The 15062-nt window shown below is 38.3% G+C and overlaps 1 protein-coding gene across 29 annotated transcripts in view; it reads left to right on the top strand.

The window, feature by feature from the left end:
• SEC31A (SEC31 homolog A, COPII coat complex component) overlaps positions 1-15062 on the top strand; it is an 80810-nt gene that overhangs the window by 51772 nt on the left and 13976 nt on the right. For 14 of the 29 annotated variants that reach the window (XM_074396368.1, XM_003923956.4, XM_010334743.3 and 11 more), the window contains 3 exons: positions 1778-1951; positions 6003-6126; positions 8336-8674. In XM_074396368.1, the coding sequence (XP_074252469.1) occupies positions 1778-1951; positions 6003-6126; positions 8336-8674 (637 nt within the window). Of the gene's footprint in view, positions 1-1777; positions 1952-6002; positions 6127-8335; positions 8675-8999; positions 13387-15062 lie in introns of those variants that run through there. The other 15 variants (XM_003923961.3, XM_003923957.4, XM_074396361.1 and 12 more) reach the window with 3 other exon arrangements.

Here is a 15062-nt window from a genome sequence, read left to right as displayed (position 1 = left end):
CAAACAAATGGAGTTGTTAACATTTTAAAAATCCCATGTGTTCCATCCCAGATAGTATTGAAGAAGTTCATTCTGTATGCCCTTTTAATCTGATACTTACTGTCTGTGGGCAAGTATATTTTTACATATTCAGTGCAGAGGAAACTAATTACATTGCCTTTATTTATTGCACAATAAAACTTGGGCAAAATGATACTTTTTCAATTCAGTTCAACAAGTGGGTATAGAATGGTGAACAAGATTGCGAAGATCCTTTCTCTAGGAAGCCTCCAAACTCAGGTTGGCTATGGACAAGTAAACATGGGATTCCAAAAATGTGATATAAGTACTGTGATAAGGGTATTGGTGCTATGGAACACAATAGAGGGGAACCCAAACCCAGTCATGGAGCATGGGTGAAAGTACAGGTGAGGCTCGAAGACACTTTTCCACAGGAATATTTATATCTGCATTTTGTGTCTAATGGAGCTTGATTTTGAACCTTGCAGATACAATCTTATCTCTGTACTATTTTACTAATTACTTTATTCTGTTTTCGATGTATTTTTTTAGTCAATTGTTTTCAGTATTTTGTCTGTTTTTGGGAATTGTTGATACATTCCATTGAGTAAAAGTACATGATATTCTCCAGGACTGTGGTGGTATGACTCTCTAGTTGGTTTTATTTAGCTGTAAGATCTGGCTCATTTATTTCTGAATTGTCGATGGGAATATTAGGTAGGATAGATGATACGTAATCTTTTCCTTTATGGTGGCTTTAATATACTAGTTTTATAAGACTTTTTACTTAATAAGTAAAAAGTTATATATACATATGAAGCTTTATCTTAAGACTAATTTACTCTAAGACCTGTAGCTCATCTAGCTTAAGATTAATTCATTTTTAGTACCATTTATAATCACATCCGTTTTCTATACATTATTCTTCATGCTTTTTTTTTTTTTTTACTTTTATTAAAGAACATTCTTTAGGCCAAAAAAAAGTATATTTTTTGATGTTATTTTCTATTTATCTTGGTAGACCTTGCATTTTGTGGGAGAGTATGTCCTGACACTTTGTGATAGCATTATAATATACAGTTCTCCCCTGTAAAAGGAAAATAAAATATGCCTAAAACATTTAAATGATCCCTTTAAACCTTTAACAAATGTATAGGAATGTATAATTTTTAGAGATAGATCTTGCTGAAACGTTTTAACACATTGCCTTTTTGTTACTTGTTAACACTTAGAACATATATGGTCACCTCATACTTTTGTAAATCTCTGTGCATGTAGATCTGTATGAGTTACAGATCTGAATTTCACATCTTACTCTTTATTTCAAAAATCTCTTTTGACATTTTCGTCTCTTTCTTAGATCACCATTTTCTTCCATAACCATCTTTAATAGTTGATTCTCCTTGGTGGCCTTTTTTAGTTACAGTTTTTAAAGTAGTTTTTGTGATTTATGAGCATTAGGTAACCACAAGAAAACATTAAAGAGTAGTAGTGATAAGTGATATTGGTCTTGCATAGTAACCATAAGGTGGGCATAATTCAGATCCCTGCCTCAGTTAAATTACAAGTTTCACTGTACGTCATGGACCTTTGGTGCCAGTCTTGAGTAATAGAAACTATGACGTCAGATCTGTGAGTGTCAGGATCTATTGTATAATACCCAGCATTATGAACAAAAAGGGATATGTTGATGAATAATCTGATTAAGAAAATTAGCATGCTGTCATATAGCTAGGTGAACTCTAACAGTTTGCTTTTTTTCTATTCCTTTTTTAAGCCAAATATCATGCAGCTTCGTGACAGACTTTGTAGAGCACAAGGAGAGCCTATGGCAGGACACGAATCACCTAAAATTCCATATGAGAAGCAGCAGCTGCCCAAGGGCAGGCCTGGATCAGTTACTGGCCATCACCAGATGCCAAGAGTTCAAACTCAGCAATATTATCCCCATGTGAGTGATATGGTCCAGATGAAGTAGGAACACTTTTGTATTTCTCTTCAAATTGGTGGTTTTCATTTGTTCAGCAAAAGACCTTCTCTGATATGGTAAAACCAGACAATATATTGTTAAAATAGATGTATTTTTTAGATTCTTGAAGTTTTATTATCTGTGTTTTAAAATCATCTCTCTCACTTGGTCAGACAAATTATATTTTAGATATAAGTTGGTTTTAAGCTCTCTAGGGAGATTTATTCTATTTCTCTGTCTCTCAAAATTTACTTAAAAATGTACATCTATTATTGAAACTTCTGTTTGATTCATCTGGCAAGCTGTAAAGTAGCAGGAACAATCTTAAATTGGTTTTAAGCTCTCTAGGGAGATTTATTCTATTTCTCTGTCTCTCAAAATTTACTTACAAATGTACATCTATTATTGAAACTTCTGTTTGATTCATCTGGCAAGCTGTAAAGTAGCAGGAACAATCTTGGTGATGTGGTTGTTTTATAAAATACTTTTAGAAGATAGTATTTTTTTAGTATTCTTAATCATTAGTATAGGTTTAGATTTAGTGTATTCTGTATTTGCACAATAAAGAGTATCCAGAATATAGACTTTTTTTGTTTTTGGACGAGTTAGATATTAGAGAGTGAATGACCAAAGGTGTTTGAAGTTAGTTGTAGATTATGTGGAAAGTGAAAAGAATCAATAATTTTATTTAAATTACCAAATGTTTGGTGTTACAAAATGTGGCTTCTTACTATCTTTTACTATTTCACATAGCAACTTCCGTATTTCCAGACCAGTAGATAACTTTTTGTGTCCTTAAATGAAGAATTTTTTTTCCATTGGTAATAAATGGTCTTGATTGATAGCAAAGTTAGCAGGTACTGTGTCTGTTTTAAAGTAGAACAAATTGCTGATAGGATTGATGGAGTCTTTTTACATTTTGTTATAGAAAAAGTAAATAGAAAATCTCGAAGAACAAAAAAATTTAATGCTCTTTTTGTCTGTTGTGTTTTTGATGGGTACTTAATCAGGATAGATTGTATTTGAATATAACTGTTAACTATCTAGAATACTCTCTATTTTGATTTTGTTCATTGATTTGACAAATATTTGTTGAGACCCTGCCATGAGTACCTGGCATTGTTCTAGCTCCTGGGGGTATATTTATGAACAAAATAGACTAAATTCCCCCTGCCACTAGACTTAGAAAATCTACGACATAGGTAGGGCAGAACAGATGATGGCTGGGAAAACTGAGAAGCAGAGATGTCAAACAACCCACCAGAACTGAAGACACAGAGCTTGAATTTCTCACCATTGCCTGGCTGGTTACAAGCCAAGTTGAGATTAGAACTCCCAAGCATCTTGTGTTAAACCAAGCTACATGTCATGGTACTGAAGCAAGGCAAGCTCTTCATTAGGAAAAGAGAATATTTATTCTTTATGTCCTTAGCTTTATTTTTCTGGAAAAAGGTAAAAACATTGAAAGATTTGTTATACTTTGATTTACCAATCTTATACTTGCCGGAAAAGACAAAGTGAATCATAAAGCAGTGAGTTTCTTAATGAAATCTTATACACTGAATGAATGAGGACAGTGGCTTGTGGTTTTAATGCAGTGTAAACAAGCAGGGGCAAACGGATGAGAGGGAGGCCAGATCAGTAGGAGTTCCACTTCTACTTTGACCAGCATAACTTTGCCTTTACAGTTGACCCTTGAACCACGTGGGTTAGGGGTACTGACTCTGCATGCAGGTGAAAATCCATGACGTCACTCCCCAGAACTTAAGTCCTAAAATTAGCCTGCTGTTGACTGGAAGCCTTGCTGATAACATGAACCGTCCATTAACACATATTTTGTATGTCGTATTTATTATATACCATATTCTTAGCAATGAAGTAAGCTAGAAAAAAGAAAATATTATTAAGAAAATTATAAGGAATAGAAAATATATTTACTATTCATCCTTAAGTGGAAGTGGTCTTCATTCTTGTCTTCACATTGAGTAGGCTGAGGGGGAGGAGGAAGAAGAGGGGTTGGTCTTACTTTCTCAGGGGTGGCAGATGGAGAAAAGGTGGAGGAGGTAGAATGGGAGATGTGAGAGTCAGGCAACTCAGTGTAACTTCGTTGAAAAAATTCACATCTGGCTGGGCACAGTGGCTCACGCCTGTAATCCCAGTACTTTGGGAGGCTGAGGTGGGTGGATCACAAGGTCAGGAGTTCAAGACCAGCCTGGCCAAGATGGTGAAACTCCATCTGTCCTAAAAATACAAAAATTAGCTGGGCAAGGTGATGGGCACCTGTAATCTCAGCTACTCGGGAGGCTGAGGCAGGAGGATCACTTGAATCCGAGAGGCAGAGGTTACAGTGAGCTGAGATTGTGCCACTGCACTCCAGCCTGGGTGACGGAGGGAGACTCATCGCAAAAAAAAAAAAAAAAAAAAATTACATCTAAGTGGACCTATGCAGTTGAAACCCATGTTGGTCAATGGTCAATTGTGTTAATTTTTTTTTTAAGTTTTGGAGTTTCTGCCAAGATTTACTTGACAAAAATGATTTTGATGGCTTAAAAAAAACAAAAATAATGGCCTCTAGGGAAAGCAACATGGTAGAGTATAGAAAACACTGGCCTGGAAATCAGGCAACCTGGAATCACCATTGAGTTGTGTGTCCCCTTCACTTCTCTGGAACTTGGTTTTCTAAGCAATAAAGGGTGGGAATTAGACTGGATGATCTTTAGTACTTAGGTTTAATACTCTGATTGTATGATTTTTAAGCCTCATAATGGACTAATATGATTTTTGTGGCTGTAATGAAATCCAGAAAAGGGAGCTTATACCAGTATGTTTGTAGATTAGTAGTAGCATGAATACTACTAATGCTTCCAAAAAAAAATCACTTTTACTCAATTACTTTCTTTTTCTGGAATGTCTTTTTTCCTTCTCTACTTACAAAACCTCACTTTCCCCACCTATACTTGACACTTGAATGGCATTGATTTTGTGCTTTGACTTAGGTTTTCATATTGGTTTTTCTCCTGCCTTTCTCTCCCTGTTTCATTGTGATTGTATGGTTTTTGTTGTTTTTTTGTTTTTGCTTTTTTTGGAATTCCAGCTACCTTGAAAGCAGTTGCCTAACTAATGTATGTTATCTTGCCAGTCTTACCTTTTGCTTTGCATCTGGCTGTTAATACCTTTCGGGTTTTTTTTTTTTTAATTTCTTTTAACATTTTCATTTTTTATTTTCTGTGATTGGTATTTCTTTGTTCAATTCAGGTTAGAATTGCCCCTACTGTCACTACCTGGAGTAACAAAACTCCTACTGCCCTTCCCAGCCATCCACCTGCAGCCTCTCCCTCTGACACACAGGTATATCCTTCATTATTCCTCTTTGAGCAGAATTCTGCTCACCTAAATATTCATAGTTATATGTTCTCTACCCACCTTCCTCAAGCTCTTTCACCCCCACTCCCCATCCATCTGCCTGCTCATTGCATTTTAATGCTTTTAGGATGTGAAAAGTAGTTTTTAGCACAATTAATATATTTCCTTATTCTTCCTCTTCTTTTGCAGTTCTAAATTGACTTGAACTACCAAAACACTAACCAAGGTTTTGACAGTGGTTTAAATCTGATTTTACTGAAGACTTTTTTTATTTTTCTTTCTTTTTCCTTTTTTTAGCATTGCAGAAATTGAAGAGAAACAAAAGTTCCCTTTATGGCATTTATATTTATATTTACAGAGTGGAGTAGTGGATGGAAATTAGTAGAGATGGAAAATCCTGGTGACATTTCATAAATATTTTTAAAGGCTGTTAGCATATTTTGCCATTTATTGCAATTATTACTTTGGATCTGTATCATCTTTAATCATTCAAAACGTGCTGCTCAGAAAATGTGCTGTTCTGAGGAAGACAGAATATGCAAAATGCAATGTTTCTTTTTCTTTTTTTTTTTAACAAACACAGAATTCCATTTTAGAGATTATAAGTCCATCTGGTGAAGTTCCTGATTCCACTTGTAATTCTCCTTTTCACCATGTTCTTGTTTCCTAGGGAGAAAATCCTCCACCTCCAGGTTTCCTAATGCATGGAAATGTTAATCCAAATATTGCCAGTCAGCTTCCTACATCTCCAGGTCATATGCACACACAGGTACCACCTTATCCACAGCCACAGCGTAAGTAGTTTGACCCCAGTGTCCTTTCAGAGCAATATTTATTTTCTAATGTAGTAACTTTACTTTGAAGCCCCAAAGTCATGGTCAAATCAATTTTGGCAATAAAGTAAGAACCATTCTACATAGGATTCCTGAGTCCCTGCTATAGAGAAACATGGTTTCCCTAGGAGGTGGCTTGAATCACTATGTTAGAAAATAGCTCCTCTGTCACTCTGTTCAGACTAGTTGACTCCTGTTCCTAAGACTTGTTAAAGAGAATCAAGCATCCCATGATTTTGATATAAAGACATAGAATTTTAGAAATTATTTAATACGTATTCTTTTTCTTCAGGCAAGATGACACAAATTATTTTTTGGAAAAATATTTTCAAGTAGCATTTGTTACAAACTTTTTTCATTTTATTTATTTATTTAGAGCAGTCTTAGGTTTACAACAAAACTGAGCAGAAAATACAGATTGCCCCACTATTGACGTCCTACGCCACAGTGGTATAGTTGTTAAAATCAAACCTACATTAATGCCTCATTATCACTCAAAGTCCATAGTTCACACTTTCAGTGTTGTACATTCTGTGGGTTTTAACAAATGTGTAATGATATGTATCTATTAATGGCATCTTTAAAAGAAAATAATTGCACTTGGAAAGTGAAATATTGCCACTATTTGAAAATTTAAGAGCAAAAAAATTAAAAAATCCCAAAGGAGAAATGTGTTCCTCTCTAATGACTGTGTTCTGTGCTAAAATGGATGCTATTATTCAACATATGTATGAATTTGATACAACCTTTCACTCAAATGTTTAATGTGAAAGAGCTGTCTTCAGAATAGATAGGAAACAGATACACTTTTACTAGATTCACTTTATTTAGGTTCATACCTTCCCTTGGTCACGAAGAATGTGATGGTATTAATATTTAGATCTCCCTAAGCCAGGCATGGTGGCTCATGCCTATAATCCCAGCACTTTGGGAGCCTGAGGCAGGAGGATTACTTGAGGTGAGGAGTTTGAGACCAGCCAGGGCAACAAAGGAAGACCCCATCTCTACAAAAAAAAAATGTAAAAATTAGCTGGGCCTTGTGGCACCGATAACCTATAATCTCAGCTACTCAGGAGGCTGAGACAGGAAAATCCCTTGAGCACAGGAGTTTGAGAGTACAGTGAGCTATGATCACACCATTGCACTCCAGTTTGGGTGACAGAGCAAGACCCTGTCTCAGAAAAAAAAAAAAAAAAAAAAGCAAGACCAAAACTCCCTAATCTGGGTATAGGTCTTTGCATTAAAGGGCCAGGCGCGGTGGCTCACGCCTGTAATCCTAGAACTTTGGGAGGCCGAGGCGAGGGGATCACAAGGTCTGGAGTTCGAGGCCAGCCTGACCAACATGGTGAAACCCCATCTCTACTGAAAATACAAAAATCGGCTGGGTGTGGTAGCATGCATCTGTAGTCCCAGGTACTCGAGAGGCTGAGGCAGGAGAATCACTTGAACTCAGGAGGTGGAGGTTGCAGTGAGGTGAGATTGCGCCACTGCACTCCAGCCTGGGCAACAAAGTGAGACTCTGTCTCAAAAAAAAAAAAAAAAAAAAAAGGCATGAGTTGGCTGCCTTGCCTGATTGTTTACTAACCAACTATATACAGTATGTAATATATAGTACTTATTTTGTTAGGGATCATAGAGTTGGCAGTTAATCTGGAACTGTGCTCAAACTCAGAATTTCAGTAGCTAGTGATGTAACTGGATGTTGGAGAATAGATTTGATGCATAACAGTAGTGTTCACCCTACAGTTCTTACTGGGAGGAAGGTCTGGAGCTGCTACCAAATTCCATGTAACTTTTTCTGTAAAGTGGGGTGCTTTAAATGTGTAATCCTTGCCTGGTTCCATCTGGTGGTCGCTGTAGTCTTTTCACAGGATCAGCAGAAGTCTCAGAAAAGGGTCAGTCTTATAGTTACTTGGGTCTGATGATTCAAATATTTTCATAACCAGCAGCAGTTTAGGGATGGCATTTTTCAGATACTGAATCTATTGAATTCAAGTGTATTTGGGACATCTGAGCCTCAAAAATAGAACCGTATAAATTTTTAATTTGGGATTATAATTTATTAATGATTTAAATCATTTCTATATACTGAGATAACTTTTTAGTTTTCTGCTACTATCTGAATAAACCTGTAACTAATTGAAATTTCTGTTTCTTCTCCTTGGTGTAGCTTATCAACCAGCCCAGCCGTATCCCTTCGGAACAGGGGGGTCAGCAATGTATCGACCTCAGCAGCCTGTTGCTCCTCCTACTTCAAACGCTTACCCTAACACCCCTTACATATCTTCTGCTTCCTCCTATTCTGGGCAGTCTCAGCTGTACGCAGCACAGCACCAGGCCTCTTCACCTACCTCCAGCCCTGCTACTTTTCCTCCTCCCCCTTCCTCTGGAGCATCCTTCCAGCATGGCGGACCAGGAGCTCCACCATCATCTTCAGCTTATGCACTGCCTCCTGGAACAACAGGTACACTGCCTGCTGCCAGTGAGCTGCCTGCGTCCCAAAGAACAGGTCTGCGCTTGAAAGGGATTTGGTTTGGCCCCCTCCTTTATTTATGAACAGATGGGTGGATGGAAGGGTATTATTTCTGTTTGTAAAGTGGGTAATGTGAGGTGTTGATTCATGTTTCTTTCTTTCTTTTTTTTTTTTTGGTTGGGGGAGAGTGGCGTGGATAAGAATCTCACTGTGTCGTCCAAGCTGGGGTACAGTGGTGCGATCTGGGTTCACTGCAACCTCTACCTTCCAGGTTCAAGAGATTCTCCTGCCTCAGTCTCCCAAGTAGCTGGGATTACAGATGTGCATCACTGTACCTGGCTAATTTTTGTATTTTTAATAGAGACAGGGTTTCGTTGTGTTGGCCAGGCTGGTCTTGCACTCATGACCTCAAGTGATCCACTCTCCTCGGCCTCCCAAAGTGCTGGGATTATAGGTATGAGCCACCACACCTGGCCTTGATTTTTTTTTTTTTTTTTTTTTTAAGGCCCAGTCTCATTCTGTTGCTTAGGGTGGAGTGCAGTGGCATAATCTTGGCTCACTGCAACCTCCACTTCCTGGGTTCAAGTGATTCTCCTACCTCAGCCTCCTGAGTAGCTGGGATTATAGACATGAGCTACTGCACCGAGCTAATTTTTGTATTTTTAGTAGAGACGGGATTTCACCATGTTGATCACGCTGGTCTCAAACCCCTGACCTCAGGTGATTGACCTGCCCCAGCCTCCCAAAGTGCTGGAATTACAGGTGTGAGCCACTGTGCCTGGCCTTTTGGAATTTTTATAAGAAATTTTAAAACTCCCTGAAAGTGCACTTCTCTCCCATAATGAACTTTAGTTGCTACATGAGAAAAACTTCAGAGCTTCAGGAGGGTAGGAGTGTATACTCTGCCATTGAACTTAATGTAAGTAGATTTAGTTGACACTAATTACTTGAACAAAGTTATACTCCATGTTTTTACTGAGAAGTTTCAAGTACTTAAAATTATTTGGAGAGAGTCAGGAAATGGGCATCTGTTGAAAAACTATTGAGTAATATGCTCAGTCCCTGGGTTACAGGATCAGTTGTATGCCAAACTTCAGCATCACATAGTGTAACCAGGTAATAAACCTGCATGGCGTATACCCTCTGAATCTAAAATAAATTTTTTTTGAAATGAATAGTTGCCAATAAATGTTGAATCTCCATGTTGAAATGCAAACCAAGTTCCCAGCTTCAAAGCCCATGTTCATTCTTATATACCAGGTAAAGTTCTGGTGTAAATGATAGAAAACTATCAGCACTGTAATTTCAAAAATTACCCAGTAACACTGAGGCATTTATTACTGTATAATCTAAATTAAATGTTTGCATACTCTTTTTCTCCTTAAGCAGAAGTGCATTTGGCCTTGAGATTAGTTTGTTTATTTACAAAGTAACAGAATGTTCTAATCTGGCTGAAAAACAGATTAACTAATAGGAAGAGGAAGCCAGACAAACACTCTCCATTGTTCAGCATGCAGTATGCCTATCTGCTTTGTTACCTCTTGCATGTTAGTAGTTGGCTATATTTTAATCTACTGACAACTTTATGTTATTTTCTTTTAGGATTTCCTAAAAGTTTTGCTTAGGTTATATAAGTAATTGCAAACAAGGCTGGCCTGGTGGCTAGTGTAATCCTAGCACTTTGAGAGGCCGAGGATCCACCTGGATCACCTGAGGTCAGGATGAGATCAACTTGGCCAACATGACAAAACCCCGTCTCTACTAAAAATGAAAAAATTAGCTGGGTGTGGTGGTGGGTGCCTATAATCCCAGCTACTGAGGAGGCTGAGGCAGGAGAATTGCTTGAACTCCAAGGGCAGAGGTTGCAGTGAGATGAGATTACGCCACTGCACTCCAGCCTGGGCAAAAAAGTGAAACGGTCTCAGATAATAATAATTATAAACGAAAATTTTGTCATTGTTCCAATTTGTTTTAGATAGTGATTTTGTTTAGGATTTAGAAATTCCAGCTGTTCAATGGATAATTTCTGACAGATCCAGAGACTTTCGTGCCCTCTTAACCACAAAATTATGTTCTCGGGGTGCAGAGAAACTAATGCCCCAATCTGCAGAACATTGATTGGGTAAAGTCTCAATGGATACCTGTTTAATCTACAATCAGAATTATCCCAGACAGAGGTAATGGAGGCAGAAAAGACAGTCCATTTCTAGTGTACAGCAAATAGCTCTGTTATAAATTGGAACATATAATTTATATTTAGGTCAAATTTTGGAAAACCTTAAGTGCCAGGGCAAGGAGTTTTACTTCATATCATTCAATAAGATAGAAGTTTCTTACGAAGGATTTTGAGCTGCTGAGTGGTGCTGTCAAAGTGGTACTTAAGGGGGATTAATCTGGATGTGGACTTGCAAGATAGATTGTGGGTTCCACAGCAGAATCAGAGGTAAGAAAACCAGGCTTTTTCCTAGTTCTAGGTAGGAGACGGTAACAGCCTGAGTTGGGATAGTGCAATGCTGTTTCTGTGATGGCAACACAGGACAGCAGGGAGTTTTCCCTGTTTTACTCTCTGGGATAACTGCCTGTCACTTTTGTTTCTAGGGAGCTCCTGGGTTAATGTGTGCTTGTTTCTAAGGGAGAGACCACTTTCAAAAATGAAAACTATAATTTAATTTGCATATATAATCTTGTACTTCTTCACATAGAAGAGTCTTGAAGGGGAATAATACTGCATATTCTCATGAAACAGTGTTCTGAAATTAAAAAAATAAAATTCATGAACATTCCTTAGGCAGATTTTAGCATCTGGTTTTAACTATTCAAGTAAAGGAAAGCATGATCGCCTTCTTATACTTTCCTTTGAATAATTTTATCTTGTATCATTGAAAAATGACTTCAAGGATTCGTGTCTTTTTAAATTTTAATTTTTAATTTTGTGATACTTTTTTTACACATGTTACATGCTAGGCTTATAGGGAAATGAAAGGAGTATGGTTAACAAAGATGCTCTATTCTCTCTATTTCAAATTACCTTCTAGCCAAAAGTCTCTATGCTTTTTTTTTTAATTTTTCTCTGAATCCACTGAATATTTTTCTCTGAATCCACTGAAACATATCTTAGCTGGTGCATAGATTCTACCATTATGCTCCTGTAAGAGTACCTAAGAAGGATTCCAGTGAGAAGTGGAATTGGATAAGGATGGTGTGCAACTCCGCCCTTGAATGTGAGATCAGCTCTTCCCTCTTCCTTCCCACAAAGATTCTGTGGAAGATGAATCTCTATGCTAAGGTGGATAAGACTATAGTATCCAGTGACATGCTATATTTATTTACTTGTTTATTCTTTTTTGAGACGGAGTCTCACTGTGTCACCCAGGTTGGAGTGCTGTGACGCAATCTGGGCTCACTGCAACCGCTGTCTTCTGTGTTCTAGCAGTTCTCCCCACCTCGGCCTCCCAAGTAGCTGGGATTACAGGCGCATGCCACTGTGCCTGGCTATTTTTTTTTTTTTTTTTTTTTTTGAGACGGAGTTTCGCTCTTGTTACCCAGGCTGGAGTACAATGGCGCGATCTCGGCTCACCGCAACCTCCGCCTCCTGGGTTCAAGCCATTCTCCTGCCTCTGCCTCCCTAGTAGCTGGGACTACAGGCGTGTGCCACTATGCCCAGCTAATTTTTGTATTCTTAGTAGAGACGGGGTTTCACCATGTTGACCAGGATGGTCTCGATCTCTTGACCTCGTGATCCACCCGCCTCGGCCTCCCAAAGTGCTGGGATTACAGGCGTGAGCCAGTGCGCCCGGCCGCCTGGCTAATTTTTGTATTTTTAGTAGAGATGGGATTTCACCATGTTGGCCAGGCTGGTCTTGAACTCCTGACCTCGTGATCCACCCACCTCTGCCTCCCAGTGTGTTGGGATTACAGGCGTGAGCCACTGCACCTGACTAGAACTTAAAACAAATTTTTTGTGTGTACATGGTGGATGTATATGTTTTTGAGGTAGATGAGATATTTTGATACAGGCATACAATGCATAATAATCACATCAGGGTAAATGGGTATTGGAGTATCCATCACCTCAAGCATTTATCATTCTTTGTGTTGCAGACAGTCCAAGTATACTCTTTTAGTTATTTTTAAATGTTTGAGAGCTATTGTACATTATTTACACCCTACATTATGTAGTCACTCTGTTGTGCTGTCAACTAGATCTTATTCAGTTGTGTCAAACTACATTTTTGTACCCATTAGCCATCCCTGCAAAACTTTTTCCTCATCTCGTACTGAAACACTGTACCCATTAAACAATAACTTCTGTTCCCCACAGCTTCTGGTAACTACTGTTCTACTTTCTGTCTCTATGTATTTGTTCTAGATGCCTTATATAAGTAGAATCATGAAACATTTGTCCTTTTATGTCTGGCTTTTTTGACTGGCATAATGTTTTTCAGGTTCATCTATGTTATAGCATGTATCAGGACTTTTTTAAAGGCTGAGTAATACTCCCCTTGTATATATCTATATACCACATTTGTTTATCCATTCATCTGCTGATAGACATTTTGTCTTTTGTGAATAATGCTGCTATGAACAGGGGTGTGCAAATACCTGTTGGAGTCCCTGCTGTTAATTCTTTAGTGTACATACCTACAGGTAGAATTGCTGGATCAAACAGTAATTCTACGTTTAGTTTTTTGAGGAACCACCACATTGTTTTCCGCAGCAGCTGCACCATTTTACATTCCCACCAGGAATCCACAAGGGTTTCAGTTTCTCCACATCCATGCCAACACTTGTGTTTTCTGTTTTTTAATAGGAATCCTAATGGGTTTGAAGTAGTAGTTCATTGTGTGCATGCCTTTTTGAAGAATTGGGATCATAATACTAACACAAACATACACGTAATTTTACATCTTACTTTTTGCCTTTTCCCTTGAGACAAGTTCCATTCTGTCACCCAGGCCAGAGTGCATTGGCTCAGTCTCGACTCACTGCAACGTCTGTCTCCTGGGATGAAGCAATTCTCCTGCCTCAACATCCCAAGTAGCTGAAACTACAGGTGTGTGCTACCACATCTAGCTAATTTTTGCATTTTTAGTAGAGACGGGGTTTCGCCATGTTGGTCAGGCTGGTCTTGAACTCCCGACTTCAGGTGATCCACCCGCTTTGGCCTCCCAAGTGCTGGGATTACAGGCGTGAGTCACCACGTGTAATAGTAAGTGATATTACACACTTAATATCACACCTGCCTTACTTTTTTCTTAATACTACACTATGAATCATTTTTCCATGTCCTTGAAGTCATGTCATGTTTTAAAGAGTAAGAGAGTCATCCCTACTTTAGAGTATTTTGAAAGAGTAAAAAATGGGTAGGGAGATTTTTCTCCTTTTCAGTTTTCTGAGAGATTTCTGTTCAAGATTAAAATGTGCTGTGTTGATTTTTTTTTTAAGTATTGACCAAGAATATCATTTTTCATATTTTTCACATCCATAATGTCTTCTGTAGCTATGTATGTTCTTCAGGTAGATTGTTTTACTTCCTGTCGCTACTAAAGGAGAGATCTCTATAAAGGAGAGATCAGTTGAACTGTTTGTAAAAAGTCGTATTTAGGCCAGTTGTTGTGGCTCATGCCTGTAGTCCCAGTACTGTGGGAGGTCTAGGTGGGTGCCTCACTTGAGGTCAGGAGTTTGAGACCAGCCTGGCCAACATGGTGAAACCCCATCTCTACTAAATATACAAAACTTAGCCAGGAATGGTGGTGGGCACCTGTAATCCCAGCTACTCGGGAAGCTAAAGCAGGAGAATTACTTGAACCTAGGAGGCAGAGGTTGAAGTGAGCCGAGATTACAGCATTGCACTCCAGCCTGGGTGACAAAGCGAGACTCCTTCTCAAAAATACATACATACATACATACATACATAAAATGTTTGAGTAGGAGAATTTTTTTTTAAAGTCACGTTTAAACAATCTAAATCTAAAAGCAAGATTGAAAGGGGTTAGAATTATAATCGAGACAAAACTGTACATTAAGTTAATAAAAAGACTGTTGGAGCTTTGCTAAAACACATGGCTTACTTAATATGTTGCATGGTTTGAGGTTAGGAGGAGTCAGTCAGGCATGTATTTTGGGAGAGGGGAATTTTTTAATAAAATATTGCCTTCTGTTCAGCAGGCCTCCCCACCCCCGCTTTAACTTATTCAGGCTAGCCAACTGACTGTTCCTCCTGAGAGACTTGTGGGTTCTGATTCTGTTCTGTTTTACCTCTAACTTTGAATTTGATTTTATTGTGACTTTGGTGTCCTTTTACTAAGGGGACATAAGAAAATAGTTCCACAGACTTTTGTGTGCTTCTCATAGTTGGTGAAGTCTGGATACCCTCCCAGCTTTAACACCCAGAGCTTAAAAGCAGTCCTGATCTGCATCTTCC

Source organism: Saimiri boliviensis, chromosome 3 (assembly GCF_048565385.1).
Source record: "Saimiri boliviensis isolate mSaiBol1 chromosome 3, mSaiBol1.pri, whole genome shotgun sequence".
In the NCBI taxonomy this organism is placed as follows: Eukaryota; Metazoa; Chordata; class Mammalia; order Primates; family Cebidae; genus Saimiri; species Saimiri boliviensis.
The sequence above is the reverse complement of the archived record's forward strand: the minus strand, read 5'-3'. Positions and strand labels throughout refer to the sequence as shown.